At 41.1% G+C, this 19,824-nt stretch overlaps 1 protein-coding gene across 3 annotated transcripts in view; it reads right to left on the bottom strand.

Moving 5' to 3' along the window:
• Positions 1 to 19,824, bottom strand: part of dpy19l3 (dpy-19 like C-mannosyltransferase 3) — a 71,278-nt gene that overhangs the window by 38,668 nt on the left and 12,786 nt on the right. For all 3 annotated transcript variants that reach the window (XM_014335810.2, XM_042223842.1, XM_042223841.1), the window contains 6 exons: positions 17,362 to 17,452; positions 10,487 to 10,608; positions 9,779 to 9,924; positions 6,521 to 6,644; positions 6,210 to 6,344; positions 3,515 to 3,646 (listed from right to left, as the gene is read on the bottom strand). In XM_014335810.2, coding sequence (XP_014191296.1) covers positions 3,515 to 3,646; positions 6,210 to 6,344; positions 6,521 to 6,644; positions 9,779 to 9,924; positions 10,487 to 10,608; positions 17,362 to 17,452 — 750 coding nt within the window. The remainder of the gene's footprint in view (positions 1 to 3,514; positions 3,647 to 6,209; positions 6,345 to 6,520; positions 6,645 to 9,778; positions 9,925 to 10,486; positions 10,609 to 17,361; positions 17,453 to 19,824) is intronic.

Below are 19,824 nucleotides of genomic sequence, written 5' to 3'. Positions count from 1 at the left end.
GACACAAAATGTGAGAATCTATCAGCTTTTCCACTGAATTAGAAATAGTCTCACAGCACGCCTCTGAGATCTTCCGCCTCTGTAAACTGGAGATTTGCCCTGGAATACTATTTGTGTGTTTCCGACAGCAGGGTTAGGCAGCTGAGGTGACTGTAGGGAAACTATCAGTCCTAACTTAACAACCTCTAATTGGATGTATTTTGCCAGTTGTGCTACTGAATGCCACTATTAGCATGTCGACTCATCATCAGTATGCCAGGTGCATCTTTTTTGCAGACCTGCTGTCATCAAAACCATCCAACATCAAAGGTATGCATTTAAAGCTTAATCCAGCCATTAAATGAGAACGCTGTCTGCCAAGGCTAAATCAACATTTGCAGAGGACAGAATACCTGTTTCACAAACTAATATGCCTCAAGTTTCAAACCAGAAGTTGGATAAAATCATTATTTCATAAGTCACAAATAAGTCTGACGCAAATGCTGTAAAGGTTTAAGTAGTTCTTTGAGTAACACCATCATTTTATGTAAAAACTGAAAATCGGCCAAGCCACGGAGGGTATGAAATATAGCTTAATACTGCATTTAACAAGCTGTGTTCAACTGAGAGATTCCTAAAAATGTTGGAAAGGTGCAAGTCAATGCTTAAGTCTTAAATATGATTACCCCATCTCTAATAATCAGTTATGTACCACAGACCTTCAAGCTGGCAGTAATTAAACCGTTACTCAAAAAGCCATCTCTTGACCCAGCAGTCTTAGCTAATTATAGGCCAATCTCCAACCTGCCTTTCATTTCAAAAACTCTTGTAAAACAGATCATCTGCAGAGGAATGGTTTATTTGAAGAGTTTCAGTCAGGTTTCAGAGCTCAGCACAGCACAGAAACAGCTTTAGTGAAGGTTACAAATGATCTTCTTATGGCCTCTGAGAGTGGACTCATCTCTGTGCTTGTCCTGCTAGACCTCAGTGCAGCGTTCGATACTGTCGACCATAATATCCTATTAGAGCGATTAGAGCACGCTGTAGTAGGGCTGTGCAATATGACCAAAATCTCATATCCCGATATAAGAATTCTATCGTCCGATAACGATATAAATCACAAAAATGTAACATTTTCTGTAAATTCTGTGAATCTCGGGCAGCTCGACTTGCGGGAACGTTTGAGTCTAAGCTTTATTTTTTAGCACCTGGCGGCTCTTTTTTAATTCTCATCCGTAAATAATCTGCTCTTTCACGTGATTCAGTTTATTTTGAAAAGTCTTAACAGGATCTTGAGCTTTATTGTGAAAGGTTTATGTGGAACATAAACAAGCGTACACGCGATGCTGTTACCATCATTGTTGCTAACCACAACGCATAAAAACAGGCGCTTGTCCGTCTGTAGTGTGGTTATATTAAATATAAGAGAAAGAGAGAACTTTAAGAAATTAATATAGCCACTACAGTGACATCAAAACCATGAAAAAAATATTGCCGTAAACAGCTTATTTTGTGACACCGCGAAACAAACGACAGCGTAAAATGAAACGATAGACATTTAACACCAAGTAGTTAAACTGCAGGAATGTCTTAAAGACATAAAGACGAAGTGCACAAAAAAATGAAGTTATTGTACTCGGCCCTAAAAATCTTAAAAATATCTAAGCAGATTCTTACTCTGGATGGCATTACCTTAGCCTCCAGTAACACTGTGAAGAACCTTGGAGTCATTTTTGACCAGGACATGTCCTTCAATGCACATATTAAACAAAAATTAGGAATGCTTTCTTCCACTTGCAAATTGTCATCACCATTGATCAACAACCACTGATCAATGACCATTGATAACAGATTAGGGTACTGTTTATAAGGTTGGTGTTACACTGCAATAGGTGTAGGCTGCTGGGGGATTCCCATGAGTCTTCAGTCACATTTTCCACTCACTATGTGTTTATACACCTCTCTGCATTTAATCATTAGTTATTATTAGTCTTTGGTTCTCTTCCACAGCATGTCTTTATCCTGTCTTCCTTCTCTCACCCAACCCGTCGCAGCAGATGGCCCCGCCCCTCCCTGAGCCTGGTTCTGCCAGAAGTTTCTTCCTGTTAAAAGGGAGTTTTTCCTTCCCACTGTCGCCAACACACCTGCTTATAGGTATGATGGTTTGGGTTTTCCCTGCTGTATTATTGTAGGGTCTACCTCACAATATAAAGCACCTTGAGGCGACTGTTGTTGTGATTTGCTGCTGTATAAACAAAATTGAATTGAATTGAAGTCCAAATAGAATTTTACAGTTTTAACATTAAAAATAAACTGACTATCACAGTAGAAAATAGCAACAAAGAAACAGCAGGGCCTGGAGCAAGGAAAGGTCCCTACAGCTCCTACTTTGATTCTAAAAACATGATGATGAAGGAGGAAATCACAACAGTTTCTGAAAGAAAGTCTAATTGTTTCCAAATGTGAATCACTGTGTTAAACTGAAAAATCCATTTGGCCAAAATACGCACTACCCTGCTGGCGAGTCAGGGTCGACAACAATACACTGGGCATGGCAATTTCATCCAAGTACCAGCAGAACCATCAAAGCCATAAAAAGATTCAATCTACTTTCTTTTGAAACCTTTCTGCACCTCTGTTGGTGTCCCAGCAGTTTATGCATGTTATCAAATGACTGCCAAATTTGTCCAGAAGATTAGGGCAATGCTATGAAAACACAAGGAACAGCCCATGTACAGCAGTGCACAGGCACGTGGTATTTAGTTCTTACTTCACTCACAGAAATAAAATCCTTTATATTCTTGATAGCTTTGCTTAACTAAGAATATTTCCCTAAAAATATGCATTTTCTGAATCTAAAACACCCCGAGCCTGAACTGCAGCATAGTGCCAGTGAGTACAGACACCTGCGTGCCAAATAACCAGACTGCAGCCAAAAATCTGGACATTATCATTCATTAGTTACAGCTGAGATTTTTCTTCAAACCACCAAAATATTACATCAATTTGCTGACCGTAGATGTGCTTATGATGTCGAGAGGCTGGTGTTTAGTCCAAGGTAAGCTGCATGTTCAGTGTAAAGCCACCAGAATCATCCTCTAAGCATGACTTAAGTCCAAGACATGTGAGCACAGATCTGTGAAAGACTGCTAAAAGCAAAGCTTTTGCAATTAGAGCATGTCATTACTAAAATAACATTTATTTTAGGAATTTAAATACTTATCTCCCTACTCCTGAATCTCAGCCTTTCATCCTGTCACATTAAATGTTTGTGCAAAAGTTACTGTGATAAGACTGAACTAAATTACATTCAGACCTGACAGGAAACCGTTTCTCCAGCATACAAATTATCTTCTGCAAACACCATCTGCAGCACGCAGATTTCAACCAAAACGTAAAAGATAATCTTCTACCTGTGTGTCAACAAGTTTCCACCACCATGACTCTTTTAGTGTCAGCGCTCGGTTTTTTCCAAATCCTTACCCTCTCTAATCTCAGACTTTTCTTCTTCGTACCCATCACTCATAACGCTTACCTGGCAATGTCTGATGAAGAGCGCGGCTACTATGAAGCTCAGGACCAGTGATCCCAGTATCATGGAGTTACAGAACTGGAGGAACCACACGCTCAGCAGGCTGCTCACTTGAACGAGGTACAGCGTAGTCACCTGGAGAAAGACACCAACAACGTAAAGAAGAAGCGAGTGAGTGTTGACTTGACAGCCTGGTCCAAAAGTGGACCAATGAAAGAAGACCGTAGACTGTGTGTATGGTTGAAATCATTTGTTTTTAAATAAAACAGCAGCATGCTATGGATTCTAACAAGGTTGCAAAAAAATCAAAGAACATGTTAATATTATAAAGACATTATAATCTCATCCTTAAAGAGCACCTCACACTCCGACTGCCGACTTATTTGTGACAGCTAGAATTTCCAAAAGAATGGGAGTCAGAGCCTTCAGATATCTGAATTCTCATTTGGATTCAGGAGACAGACACCCTCTGATAAAAATGACAAAGCTTATGGTTAAGGCTGGATCAGGTGACCCTGACCCATCCCTTCGTTTTGCTGCTGGAGGCCTTCCTGTGACGCACTGAGCATTTATTTTCCACTCCTCTCATTTCCCTCCTGGTGTGTCCTTTTCACTGCTGTCACAGTTCTTTTAGCCCGTCCTTTATTTCCGAAGCAGCAGATACATCTGCGTATTTGATTTGGCAAAGGATTCACTACCTGATGTAACCCTCCCATTTAAACTGGCCTCCCATTAGATCCTGTGGCCCGCTGAGGTTGGGTTTGTGTTTCCTCTCAGAATTAAAACGGGAATCTGTCCTAAATCACACGTTAGATGAATGTGTCAACCACTACACCTTGTTCTGCCAGTTAAAAACTAGTTATTTTTCCTCGAGCTTTTCACCTCCAGCCACCGTACTCGACACACTCTTTAAATAATGACGGGGCCAACATGAGGCTTGGGAATGCTAGCAAGTAAAGGCCACACAGTATACCGAGGCTACATCAGCCCAGACGTAAAATGAATGTTAATCTATCATAAATAACTGGAAAGGTGTAACAATAGAAAAGTTGGAGGATGAAAAACTTTAAGATGCACAGCTTTGGCTCCGCTCTCCTCTCTCTGAGGTTTTTGAAGCTAATTGACCTGGTGATGCAGAAACTGGCATAAACCTTGAAGCCAGCAAAACGCCATGAATCCATGGAGCTGGTCACCTCAGACATGTCCAGCCTCTAACATATCAATCAGCCAAGAATAGGACCACCATCCTGACTGGACATTGGAAGGAAGAGATGCACATATGGAGACCTGCATGTTACTGGAGTTTCCCCGAGTTAAGTTAAACAAGGCCAGAAAGCAGCTGGCAGAGAACGCAGAGGAGGAGAAACAATGTGGAGGGGAAAAGTATCACAGAGCCAGCTGCAGGGATAATAGGGTGATGTCCCTGCTGCTGCCCGTCCACTTGGAGATGTTCTGGAAACAAGGCTGAAAACACTGCTTTCCTCAACTGTGCAAGACTCGCACGGCCTCTTGCAGACCAAATGTATCTGAAAATATCCCAGACACAAATGGATGTAGCCTAAATATTATTTAATAGTTATTTGCACATTTGGATGTTAAAAAGGAAGAGGGTGGAGGAAAGTCAGAAAGTCAGCAGAACTTTGTGAGAAAGCCGACTTTTTTCCAGGTGCACTCTCTCTCTCTCTGTGTGCTGGCAATAGCAGCAGCAGCAGCTCTGTCTCTATGAATACCACACGCAGAGGTATGCAGCATGCTCCGGGCCTAACACAGCAAAACATCAGTGAGAAGTGGCTTCCAGCTGGTGACCTTACAGCAGGCCCTAGGCCACCACCTGAGATTCAACAAGCAGGAACGCTCCATAGGTGTTCCAGCTACCTGTACAACTACCTGAGTTAAGCTACATAAAAGTAAGGCTGTGGGATACGTTTTAAAACACGAGATAAAACAAACAAAAATACACCTGGTGTGTTACAATAAACGTTCCACTTATTGTTCTTTTTCTTACAAACAAAGTAAGAATTCCAATTTCAGTTGGACATCATGGTTTTTTAATGAGGTGAGCGCCACAAATCAAATCCTACTCACCTCCACTGCACACGAGTGGAAATGTATAAGAGAGGGATAGTTTGAGCAAATGAGACAGAAACTATCTGCATTGCAAACACAGCTGCGAGCAAGTGAGGAATAGAAAATTCTGGTGTTTGTAAAGCGGGTGAACTGTGCGTGAACATGTCTGTCCTTCCAACGCTCAGGAATAGATTCCCAGGAAAGTAACATTTCTTGTTTTCCAATCAATGCAAGTCTTTTGATTATTTCAGCTTCTCTTCACCTTTTCTCACCTCTCATGATGCAAAACCTCACCTCAACCTCACCCCAACAACTCTGTTATCTCTGCCTACTCTTCAGACTTTAGATAACATATCTACTATGAGTACAGAAAGATAGCTCAATATGAGTCTCACTAACTCAGCTCTGCAACAAATTACTTGCAGACCGAAAGGATTTTTCTCATAGCTCAACAATGGAAAAACAGACAATTGTTGCCAGGACACCTAGAGTCAGCTGTTACACTTTATAACATATTAGTGTTTAATATATGTCAAATTTTTTAGCACCTATACAAGCTTAGTGCCACTGATTGGGACACATGAAACTATAACCAGAAGCTAGAAACCTGTAAATATCTGGTCCTTCTTACCTGTGTAGTTGTTAAGAAGTCACCGCAGTCCAGGGTGTAAATGACGAGAGCCTGAACCAGTAGAATGAACTGGTTGAACTGCCAGGTCAGACAGAAACAGAACGTCGTCACATACATCAGCCACACCATCACCTTCTGAGGAGGAAACACAAACATACGCGCGCACACAGGGTTAGACGCTTAATCTGCATAACTACAGCCACACTGCCTGATCACATTTCTTCTGTGCTGCTTGTACTTCTAAATTATTGAGTGGCTCGCCTCATCAGGCTGATCTATGTGGCGAGCTTGGGCTATAGCTCTGCGCTTACCTGCTGTAATGTGGTGAGCTGGGGTCTGAGGTAACAGGTGATAGCGGCGACCTGCAGCGCTAAGAAGGGCAAAGACCAGTTCTCTCTGAGGGAGATGGTGAACTCTACACGAGTAGTATCTACCCTGAAAGGAGAATGATTGATGAAGCGATGGAGAGATGGTGTTAAACCGTTTCAGCTAAACACCGTGAAGGAAACCTAACAGAAGTCTGGAACTTCTGGTGGCTTGAGAAAAAGAAAAAAAATTAAATCCTGAGATCATGGCGGCAGTTTTCAAAGCGCTCTGAGGTCGTACAGCGTTTACAGCTCCAAATGGACAGCAGAGAAAACGCCAGGAGGGTTTTTGAGACCGTTTAAACTTTAGTGCACTTCCAACAGTACAGAAAAGTAGGCAAATCCACACACCAGTAACACAAACTAACAAAAGAAGAATTTAGATCTGCTTGTCCCGTACATGCACTGTGTCTGTTTGGTTTGTCAGTGGATTAGCTACACAACCTGGAAGGTCCACTAGCGACCAACTTTCAGCTACGAAGCAAAGTGCTTTATTTATGGCAGTCAGTCACTTCTTCCACTCACTGTACCCTCATTCTCGTGATACGCACCAAGCAGACATGAGTGAGCACCTGTGCAACATCAAGTCAACTCCTTGCGTGAATTTAAAGCCTTTATTTTCCTATAATAATAATAATGAAAATAATATATATTTGACACATTCGTATTAAAAAAAGCAACTGCTGAATCAATATTCAGGATGGACTGGCAAATTCTGGCCTACACATAGACTGTATACAAAAGATGCACAGAGCCCATAGGTTTCCAGATTCCAGAAGTCTGATTATACTGATGACTATGAGTGCATTCACTCTCAAATGATAGCTTAATTTTTTATTACACTTAATTTTAGTGTTAATTGCTACTTTTAAGTCTTTGTTCATATAGCAGGGATTTTAATTTTGACATTAAATCCTCATTTAGACTGAAATAGACCACAAAGTAGAGTTCAGAGTGCTTCAAAGCTTGGCTGCGTGGTGACTGAGAAGTTGCTGAGTGTGCACTGAGCTAATCACCCCCTCGATCAACAAATTAAACAACTAACTAAAGAAATTAGGAAAATAAAATTTGTTCTTGAAACGCTTAAAAACATTCAGGGAAATTAAAAACTCTCCTGGAAACTTTTCTTTGACCAATAACGCCAAATATGTCAGAAGCCACATGATGTCACTGACATTACTTAATGTTTGGACCCAAACTTGAAATCTCTCACCGCTGGTGTTTTTGGGTGTAGGCCAGCTTGAAGGCCGTCTATTAGGCACAACCAGCTGGTAGGAAGCTAAAAACAAGGATGAAATATTTTGTCAATATTCCAGATCTATTAAGAAGTCCGCTGCTGATGTGCAGTGCATCTAACACAGTGTTTAAAACTCTGCTCACACTACAGCAAAGAGCAGAAGTTTAGAGGAGACTCTGCAGGACACGACTCTCACATAACCTGAAATGTCTTAAGCTTTTCTGACCCTTCGTGCTCACACCGCTGCTAAAAATCATGTGTAACCAGATTATTGATGTTCCCTGCAAACATCTGTGTAGTATGACCCCCACTGATCACTTGCATAATGTATATGCTCAGGTGTTGAAGTCACGGATCTAAGAAATGAAGACGATAGATGCTTCAAGCTAACAAACACCCACGGTTTGGGATTTACAGCCCATCACTTCTAAATCCAGACGATTGGTCTGAAGTGAATGCAAAATACGCACTTAAGTCTTCTCTTCCATCTGTGGGAGATTTTTAACTGAAACCTAGTAGGATGCACTCTGGGTTTGACCAAAATTTCAAGGTTTGCTACACAAGGTTTGTTATATAACATAAACAATGAGACCTTCCCATCTCTCTCGGTTGCCTTTCACAGCCTGTGGATTGATTTGCACAGTATGTGAGACACTCGGGATAAACATTCCACAAAAATACAAAATAATGTGACATTTATGCTCACTCCCAAGTGGCGGTCCAGCGTCCCAGTATCAACAGTGAGCAACACAAAGCAATCGCTTAAGTTTACTTCAATGTCAACAAACGACTGGTTCAGACCAAAGAAATTGATTTTAACTTCACATAAGGAAAGAAAAGAAAAAAAACTTTTGGGGCTTTAGATGGTATTTCACTACTGACAGCATATGTGAAGAAACAAATGAGCTACTGCTTTCAGCATTCAACAATGTGTCATGATTAAGTAGGTGGGTAAGCAAAGATCAGCTTAAGATTAGCTAGAAGAAACCCATCTAATGAAGGATCAACATCAGCAGGGAATTGGACTCACAGAGAGCTTCATCCAAACTCAAGGAGGGGAGCTAACCTACTTTGTCAACTTAACCGACTAACCATCACCAGGTGGCTAAAGCCTCAGTCACACTTAGTCATGTGAAGCTAAAAGTTACATAGTACTGACTTTTTTAACCCTCTTAATTCAAGAGCATAATCCTAGCTATGGTGGTCGCTGTAGGACAAACATGTTGTGGTCACCTAAGAGTGATGCTAGGTGTGTATGAGTCAGTAACATCCCTTCTTACCAATGACACTGATATTGAGATGTGTTTCTGAGAATAGCATACCTGTCAGTAAGGCTTCTGTTTTTGCCACCGTTACTAGCTGTTGTTAGCTATTATTAGCCACTGTTAGCTACTGCTGTTAGCTGCTGCTGTTAGCTGCTGCTGTTATCTACTGCTGTTAGCTACTGCTGTTGTTAGCTGCTTCTGTTAGTTGCTGTTAGCTACTGCTGTTTGCTGCTGTTAGCTACTGTTTGATGTCTTTTAAGTAGATATAATATCGTTGGACTCTTGGTAAAAAAAAAAACAAAACTCTCAGATGATGTCAGAATGTAATCAAACTGTTATTAGAGAAAGTGTGATTTTTAGGACTTTCAAGCCTAACGTTAGCTAGGATGATGTTAGCTTATAAACAGCTGCTGCTTTTTGTTGTTTGGGTGGTTCGTTTATGAAAGCATCAATTTGTTGGAAGATATAAATACACACTAATCTATTTATATTTATCAGTACAATATCTTTTCTTTGTGTTACCTAACCTTAAAAAAAAAAATTACCAACTGCACCTTTAAGAGTTGATCCATAAAATAAATAAAAAAAAGGACTCTTTGTTATATTGAGAGAAAAACTGCCATGACAGAGTCAAGTGCGAGAAGAAAGGAACTAACTCTCTCCTCCTTCACTGTGTCACGCACACAGATAGTTATTACTCACCTGTTAAGGATGTACCAGACCCCGGTGAGCGCACCAGCAAGCCAGGAGCCAGACAGAAGCCACGCTGTGAGGTACAAAGCGATCACATACACAGCTTGGAGCGAGAACACTGTGTAAATATAAAAGTACACGGGCTCCAAATATGACTGGGCCACACACACAAAAACACAGACACACACACATACACAAAGGGAAGCCATTAGTTCATTAGGCAGCGCGATTGAATGCACAGAGTTGACAACAGTGACAGCGACTGACTCGGGCACTCGAGAACACTGTGGCATTTTCAGAGTTGTGTCTGATATTTCACTCCCTGACATTCTTGTCTCTCGGTGAGACAGCTGATGAAGCTTAGTCGCGGTTTCTCGGTTAATTGTTATGCCAATACAGAAACCTTTTCCTCCAGTGTGACAAGTGTAAGGGCTCCGAGTCATGTCAGCTAAAAAGACAGAAAAACAAAGGAACGCCACTGCGCCTCAAACACCTTCTCATTTGACTACGATTATTACAGTAATAATGCCAAAAGAAAATACATTTTTCAAAACACTGGAGAGTGACTTAACTTTCTCCCCCCCACCCCTACACATAAAAAGGATGTGTTAATTAACAGAACAAATGACAAAAGTCCCAGACAGTCTAGCTGGTGTAGCTGAGGTCTTTAATCTTTTGTGTGTTACCAGCCGAGATGACAGGTGAGTGTTGTATTACCTGTATGGGCAACAATCTGTAGAGAACACTGAGAAAGACCTCTTGGTAGATATTCATTCGCTGCAAGAGGTTAATGGTCCTCTTGGATTCTGTCAAGTTGTCATGGATCATTTCTTTGAGCCCTGCAAACACAAAATTCACACACACAAACACACCAGTTCTTTAATATTTTTTTTTTTTTACAAACTGATAATAATTATTGGCTTTATGACAGCCAGGGAGGAAGGGGTGTTAATGTTTCTTGAAGCTCACCTGGCTCATTTATTTAGCTCAGACTCGTGCCATTAGAGAAAAAACAGGGTCGGAAATTTGCATCGACCACTAAAAAACGCTGCGTGTTCTGTTTGAAGTTAAATTCCTGCATTGCTCAAAGCACACTCGGAACGCTTCAAACTTCACTTCATTTCCTGAATTTTAGCAAACTAAATGTAGTTTGTTCTGTTTTTCTCCCAAACAAAATCCCCTAAATGACCCAAACATCAATCTAATAAATAAAGCATGTGAAAATTTCCTGCAGTGCTTTATTGGAGATGGGTTGTGGGGCAACTTCATCCCCCATGAAATAATAAAAACAAGCTTTGAGGGAAAAAAAAAGATTTTTGGTTTAAAACATTAAAAATGTAACAAATGCGCCCCGTGTACAGACGGGTGTATCCTCACCGCAGAGGCCTGGATCCTAGTCAGCCCTCATCTCACCACCAAAAAAAACGGCAAAAAGCCAAAAATATAAATCTTCTTTTTAAGAGAGTTGATTTGAAAACTCTTAAAGTTTTTGTTTTTTCTCGGATACGTTGATTTAGGTTTCTCAACCTTCTTCATTTGCATCGACATCTCTTTGGACCTTAAATTGAGACTTAATGGCCAAGACCACGCACCTCGTCTGTGCATGAAGATGAAAAATGTGCCATTTTTGACAGAACTATTCATTATTCTGCTTATAAATTGTTACAAACTAGGACTCGAGTTTCCACTAACTCAGTAATAGAAACACAAAAGCACGTGTGCATTTTTACAAAGCACATCATGACAAAGTGACCCGGTTTTACAAACTGCACCTTTAAGGACTGCTGGATTTCCACTGTATGTAACCGATCGATTTCCTCTGAGTGTGTGGCTGATGTGGCTCATAAATACAAACCCACAGAGCGTTATCATCACCTCTGCTTTAGTGCATTTCAAGTGCTCTCGCTTTTTGGGCTCGATGGTCTGCAACTTTACTGTTTCAGTCCACTCTCACCTCCCGTCAGTGCGGTTTTCAGCAGACAAAGACAGGCAAAGTTAATGACTTGCTGTGGAACATAGACGAGCTCTTAGCAGCTTTTTACAGCCAGATATTTTGCTGTGATGCTGGTGGGAACACATCAAAGAGGAAAAGAAGGTAAATATTGGACTTGGATTTGCTAAGCTGCCAAAAGCATTACTCCAAATGAATGCTAATGTGGGATGCTGGATGTGTCAACGGGGAAATATTTAAAAGGACATATTACATCATTGTTTTGCACACAGCTGGTTTCTTCTCCATTAAATGGGAAAAAAGCCTCTGTTTTCCAATAATTGAGGTTTAAACTATAATTTAGGTTTATTACTACTTAGCTGCCAAGGGCATCAAAAGTGGAGAGGCAAGGGGCCCTCGTCTCCCCTCACTTTATGCCCCGCTCTCACATCCTTCAAAAATATTTAAAGTTTAGGTCTTCTTGCTCATTTTTAACCAAATCTTTTTTTTCCATGCTTTAGCTGGTCAGACGCGTCTCCCTAATATTTGTTTTTTGGTTTTATTATTGTGGACTCGCCACACGATTTAAAGCTACTGTACTACATTACCTCTGCAGATTTTAAATTCATCTTTAGACTATGCTGGGAATGGCGAAGCTCCTCGGTTCATCCACTGACTAGAATGAGCTGTTTTTGCTCCTCCCCCGTTAAACTAACTTTCTCTTTCTACTGATTGGCTGCCTCACATGAAAAATTATAGAAGGCAAATGGGTGGGTGGGGCTTCCTGGGACAGGCAACGTAAGACGACCGTATTAGGTATATCCCCGCTCCATGACATGACATCATACATATTCAAGAGAAGAAACATAGACCTATTTATGAGGGGCAGCCAATCAGAAGAAAGCTGGTTGAACAGGAAGCGAACTAATCTGGCTTCTTTCAGACAGAAAAAAAAAGTACAACATAATTAATAATTATTTATACTCTAGTGAAAGTAAAAGCTCCACTTTAACATGAAAAACTCAAAGGGAATACACCTGGAATGATCTTTACTATATACCTGGATCACTAATACCACCACAGGAGGTCAGAATGAAAGCACAACGTGTTGGTGATTATGTTAGGCTGTGTCTTGTTCTTTTTTCCTCTTCCAAATGAGATTGACGAAGTGGTGTTTTGTCTCTTGCCTTGTCTGACTTTTAAAGCTATGCTGCTACATGTTCTAAATTGCTTTGGTGCAATGGCATTATTACAGAAGGGAATGATGGCAAGAATTACCAAAATAACACTAACATATAGAAAAGAATGACATTTTAACATTACTCCGTCACAGAAAACACTGCTGCTGGTGTTATATGAGCTGATGCGCGCACTGATAGCATTAATCCATATTGGTTACTCCATGCAGTATCATCACCATGTACTGGGTTTGACTGAAACAAAGTGTGACATGGAGCGAGGAGCGAGGGCTGACTTTCTGCTGCAGGCTGGGATGTGTCAGCCTGATTTCCGCTGTGTTCTTGATCCATGGAAAACCATAAAAACCAGCACGGTTTTGCATAAACAAAGTGCACATTACCACCCACACGCATGACCCACTCGACTTTGTTCATTCATTTACGCCATTTGCTGTCATGCCTTTCTTTTTCCACCTGACTCTGTCCTGCCTTGCTCGCTCATCTGGATTCTTTCTCCTATTTTAGCTCATTTATTCATTACATCTTTCCTTCACTTATCCCTCCTTTTCTTTCATTTCTTGCCTTTTCAATTATTGCTTCCTTTCTCACTTTCTTCCTATGCCCATCCCTATCATTTCCCACTTCTTCCATTACCTGCCGTCACTTCAGCGCTTCATCCATAACACCAAAAACCTACAGTAGGTTGTGCATAACGAGCTGCTGTGCTGTGACAGAAAAACAAGGGAACATAGAAAGGGACGGGAAGGCAGGTCAGCCAGTTCCTCAACTGATTAGACTACAGCTCAATTATTTGCCTTAGTGGAAAATTGGCACATTTCCAACAAGGAATTTTACATGGTAATGGGAACAAAATAATTAGGCTAATTTCCCTCAGACCAGACTGTGCATCATGAGAAAAGTGCAGTGATTTGTTTGGTCGGGTGGAAATAATGGAGTGAAAAACAGTTTTTCCTTACAAGTATGGATAGAGAGAGCCACCTGGTGTTGGCAACCATGTACAAAGGAAGGTGCTAACAAAAGCTAGCTTCCTAAAACAAGAAGTTACAGAAAAACTGTAGGTCCCGGGTGATGCTATGCTGTAGTGACACAAGACTCGGCGGTATCGACCACGGCAGCACGGCACTGGTTACCGCCATTTCAGACAGTTTATTTCTAGACAGCTTTAAAGATAATAAAAATACATTCTTTATTTCCACAAAGTTCAGCTCTCTGGAGGACCGTGACGAAGATCTGGAGAGTTTGCAAATTTATACTGAAGAGTGTTTGGAGCGAGTTGTTATGTGGAAGCCGAACCAGCAGCGAGAGGAGCCTGAGGACTCCCCCGAAGAGACCTCTACACATTTGGCTGGACTCTAACCTGTGTGTGTTTCTGTGATATATATACTCTCCCACCCACATCCACTTCAGACTGTTTAAGTGAAATCAAGATCTGGTTTACTCACAACTCTCTTAAACTTAATGGCAATAAAACAGAATTCATTTTAAGGCACCAGATCCAAACTGACTACAGTTCCAACCAGTCTTTCGTTATCCATTGAAACTCTGTCACACCCTCCCCTCAGGTTAAGAGTCTTGGTCTCATCCTCGATAGCACTCTGTCCTTCACAGCACATGTAAATAATATCACTCGGTCTTCCTACTTTCATCTCCGTAATATTAACCGCCTTCGTCCCTCGCTCACTCCAAACAGTACCTCCATACTCATCAATGCTCTTGTCACATCTCGTTTAGATTACTGTAATTCTCCTCTCTGTGGTCTACCTCATAAATCCCTCCATAAATTGCAGTTAGTTCAAAAACACAGCTGCTCGTATTATCTCCAGAACTAGATCCACTGAACATAGAACAGCTCTTAAACAGCTCCATTGGCTCCCAGTTCACCTCCGTGTCAATTTCAAGATCCTGCTTCTCACTTTCAAAGCGCTTCATAAGCTCGCTCCTCCATATCTATCAGATCTTCTCCACACATACTCACCCCACCGTACACTCCGCTCTTCTTCAGCTTCCCTTCTGTCTGTTCCACCTTGTGTTATTGTAAGGTGACCTTGAGGGTCTTAAAGGTGCCTATAAATAAAACGTATCATTATCATCCTCCACCAGTGTGTGAATGCGAGAGTGAATGAATAGTGGCATTGTAAAGCGCTTTGGGTGCCTTGAAAAGCGCTATATAAATCCAATCCATTATTATTATTATTATTATTATTATTATTATGATGATGACCGAGGAGCTCGGTGGAAGCTTGAGTTTACCTGCATACATCGTTCTCACTGTGTCACCTGTTGACCACCTGCTGCTGGTTTGGACACACTGACTGGTGATAGTCACAGTTTTGTACAAAAAAGGCAATGGACGTATGCCAGAGTAGGGCTGCACGATTAATCGTTAGAAAATCGCGATCTCAATTCATACTTATGTGCGATCTCATTTCCAAATGACAACGATTTAAAAAAAAAAAAAAAAAAGACGACGACGATTGTACCGCATTTTGATCCGGGACGTAATCTGCATGAAAACAAGCGCTCACTCTTCCTGCTCAACAAATGACAAGGGCGGAGCCTTATACCACGTGATACAGAAGCTGTGCCGTGTGATGCTAAAATTAGCAGGGAAAAAACAACGGAGAGCACGTCAGGGATGACGAGAAAGTGACAGGAGAAAATCCGTCCCGGTCAACCACCCAAACATCAATAACGGGAACCTTATACAGCGCTTCCCTATACACGTCGAACTCCCGCAGGCACAAAGAAATTACGGAGGCTATCACTTATCACCTGACCAAAGATATGGCTCCCATCAACACTGTGCAAAACGAGGGATTTAGGAAAATGATCAACACCCTAGACAAACGCTACACAGTGCCGTCCCGCAACTATTTTTCTATTGTTGCACTACCTGCTCTATACACGCAGCGTCGAGCAACGGTGGAGACGGAATTTCAAGCAGTACAACATTTTGCGGCAACAACAAAACGTGAGACATTTGTTGTTTTTATGTTTATTTATTGTTTTTATGTTCAGTCTCAACTGTTACGAAGTTGATGTGCAGTTAATAAGTGCAATAAATATTTATACTGGAAAAGAAAATCGTGAGAGAATCGTGATCTCAATTCTAAGCCAAAAAATCGTGATTCTCATTATATGCAAAATCGTGCAGCCCTACTCAGAGAGCTGGGCTGCTGGGAGCTTGTGTTTCCCTTCAGAGTGACTTCAACTATTTAAAATGAATAGACGGGACTTAAGAGGAAGGAGCGAAGGACACCGAGCAGCAGATCAGGCATGATAGAAACAGGCCAAAAGTTTATTAAGGAACCAAATTGGAATAATCTGTTTCCAGCAGGCTGGATAAGTAAGTGCTGTTTATTTCAGTATGAAATTTATTTCAAAATTGATAAAATAACTCTCTCTGAATGAAATTGTCAATGGCCTGAATTCATTTATTGAATAAACTTTTTTTCTTTTTATTTAAAATAAACTTACATAGTAATGGAAACACTTGTATATTCCTCATTTCTCTGTCTGTATTATTGTAGAGTCCACCTTACAACATAAAGCACCTTGAGGCAACTGTTGTTGTGATTTGGCAAATAAGAGAAGGAGATATAAATAAGTGAGGAGATGGGACTGAACAGGGTGTGATAATGAGGGAAAAGTGAAGGGAGGAAGACAGAGCGATGGAGGGAGTGAGGTAGATGAGAATTGGTGGAGGGAGTAATAGAAGACAAGAAGAAAGGGAATTACTTCAGGGAGGGAGTCAGGGAACAAAATATGGAACAAGAGGAGATACTTTGCAGGTCTTATGTGTGAGACTTGCAGTAGTTAAAAAAAACACTACTTCAGATATCAATTTATAATGATTTTTAGAGATTTTAAAGTTGTTTTATGCTACCTGCTCCACGCTGTCTATTTATTATCATCATCATCATCATCAGGAGCATCCCTTTGCATCATGGATGTGCAGCCGAGGCAGCGATCTGCAGTTAATGCACAAACACACTACGGGTTCATCCCCCGAGTTCGCTGATGTTTTTACGCTTGAATGATTCTCAGGTAATTGGTAAATGGCTAAATAGATTAAAAAAATACCGGCAGCCACCAGCGCTGCCCCTCCGCCTCCAAGTAGATACACGTATGGTATCCATTTAAAAATTCCACGTCAGCTTGTACTCAAGTTACTGCACTCACAAGATTCAGGAAACATGACCTCTGACCTTGAGGTCACCGGGATTCAAACCCGACTGTGATTTTTTTTGTAGATGAACCAATGGTATCTCACACACACACACACACACCACTTTTCGATTAACACCTGGACACTACAGCTTCTTGTAACATCCACTCCAGCTTTTCTTTCCACACACTATTTTGTTGGAGTGGAAAGATCTTGGATCATTTTGACCCTCTAAGTTGTGTTTGTGAAGAAATGACAACTGTCATGAATACAAACCTGCGATCACAGTGCATACCTTCTTGTATTGATGGGGCGTGCAGCATTTGTTTATAGTAGGAGTAGTATAGTCCACACTCTGTCCGAAAGGAGATCTCCCTCTCCACTTCCTGAAAATAAAAAGAAGGATTTTAGTTTCATGAAAGCAAACACTTCTGTTCTCTGTAATATGGAAAACAGATATCCTGGCAAGACATGACAGAAACATGGAGGATAAAGGCAAAGCAGCTAATACACTCATAATCCTCTCCAGTAATAATCAGACAGGTAACACAGTGTGTGAGTGCGTGCTTGGAGGATGTCTTCCCAAGAGACTTCCTGCTCGTCATGCGTGATTACTGCTCCTCGGGGGGGTAAGAGGAGAGAGCAAACGGCGAACAACCAGCTGTGGAATATTAAGCCAATCATTAATCTATCATATTTAGTCTGCAAATTGTTTTTGCAACTGTGCTTGACAAAAAGAAACGCTTTGATTTTAGCTACTCATTTCTTCTAAAACTCACTGAAAGTCTGTCAAATTGTTTCTCCAGATTTACTGCAGCCAAATCCGGTCCGAGCAATCTCCAAATCCTCCGCTTGTTAAAAACCAAAGCATGTTTCCGAGTATTGCTGCAAAGCATTTTATCTGATATTTTTCCAGTAACAACTTCCAGTAATAACTAAAACCTCACAAAAAGACTATAAAATTAGAAATGTATATAACATCTGTCCATTAAAACCAATTCATCAATAGAAAGGATTTTCCAATAACAACGTTCAATTTCTAACATTCATACAAACTTGTACATAAAATGTTCTGTATTCTGAACATATTTCACGCATTTCAGAGGAGAAAGATCCTAATTTAAACAGCCTGGCTCATTCTGCGGTCCTTATATCTGACAAATCATCATAACCAGTCTGTGGAAACCTGAGAGCAGTTATTTGTTCTGTAGCCATCAGGGAGCAACAGGACAGGGGATCCCAATCAGATCGCCCACCGAGGCAGGTGTTCCCACCAGTTAATTAATGTCATTTACTTGGTTGAAACCATTAGCTGATTAACAGAGTGTAAATCAGCATGGGTCTGCCTCCTGAGCAGAACAGCAGAAAACCACTGGTTCATGCAGATATGATCAGCTGCAAAAAATTAAATACGCATTTGGACGAGCCTCTGGAAGAAAAGACGAGACTGATTCTACGAGCACAGGGACGGCCCGGAGCGCAAGAACGATGAGGAGGGCAGCGAGCGTTTTTAACCTCGGGACTCTCTGCAGCCACAGGCGCTCGGTTATTGTGTTCTTGTTGCTCCGTCAGAAAAATAAGACTACATCTGGAAAAACTATCAAAGTTACTGACATCATACAAAAACATGGCAGATTACAATAAATATTTTGATCATGGTAAGAGCATTTTGATTAACAACGGGAAAGCACGTTTCGCAACTAACCGTTAATATGGAGCGAGGTACAAGGTCAAAACATTTAGCTGCTCCACGTGTGAACTGATCCCGTTAAGTCACAGACGTATCAGCTACGAGCCTCAAAAGGAGGTCAAGTATATTACTGGCACCATCTATGAAGAAGCTGTTTCAACACTATCTGCAAATGAGTTCACCACATCATCTTTGCATGATTTAGAAGCAAATAAACACCCCAAACTTGAAAGAATGAGTTCACAGCTCAAGAAATGGGAACATCCAGGAAGCACTTGGAGTCACAGATTTGACCTTTTGCAGGGAGATGGATGGCATCTACATCCTGTGTTTAAATGAAAGCTAACAGACCGTCTGAGAAGTTGATGGAGTGGCAGCCCGTTGAGAGTGCGAGCCTCCCAGGACTCATCCATACATTGAATGGATGCACGGCATTTCCACAAATACATGTGGATTAATAGACATGTATATAGAAATTGTGTTGTTGCCACTGGAGGCAACAACACAAACATAATGTTAAAAGTTGACAAATAGACACCTTCATAAAAACTTCCTACACATGAAGAGAAAAATTAGCTATAGAGATCCAACATTTTCGTACCAGGGTCTGCATGTGACCTTCTGTGAAGTCAGACGTTTTAACATTGGCGTCTACAGAGACTGACTCGAGTTTGGAGACGGCCTCTAGTGGCCATTCCAGGAACTGCACTGATTTGGCAGAGTGGCATCTTGGTTGAAGAGATATTTCTTGGTGTTTAAGATCATTTCTAACATTTCTGAATTATGCAGCACTTTTCCAACTGAGCAGGCGAAACTTTATCTCTAACTTCAGAAAAGAAAAAAAACAACAGAGACAGAAAAAAATAAATCTATGCCACTTCAACTATGAAGGAGTTTCTTCATTTTGTAGATAATAACAGCATCAGATGCCTGTTGCTTGCTGGATCTTTGTACCGTGATCTCACCGTTATTGGGGCCACTCTGTAACGACCTAACAACACAGAAGGGGCGGGAGCTCTGACTGTGGTTGCAGATTGGACTACGGTGTGCTGTGATGGTTTTCATTAG

The sequence above is a fragment of the Haplochromis burtoni genome, unplaced genomic scaffold (genome assembly GCF_018398535.1).
Source record: "Haplochromis burtoni strain Fernald_Lab_line unplaced genomic scaffold, NCSU_Asbu1 Contig_121, whole genome shotgun sequence".
Lineage (NCBI taxonomy): Eukaryota > Metazoa > Chordata > Actinopteri > Cichliformes > Cichlidae > Haplochromis > Haplochromis burtoni.
The sequence above is the reverse complement of the archived record's forward strand: the minus strand, read 5'-3'. Positions and strand labels throughout refer to the sequence as shown.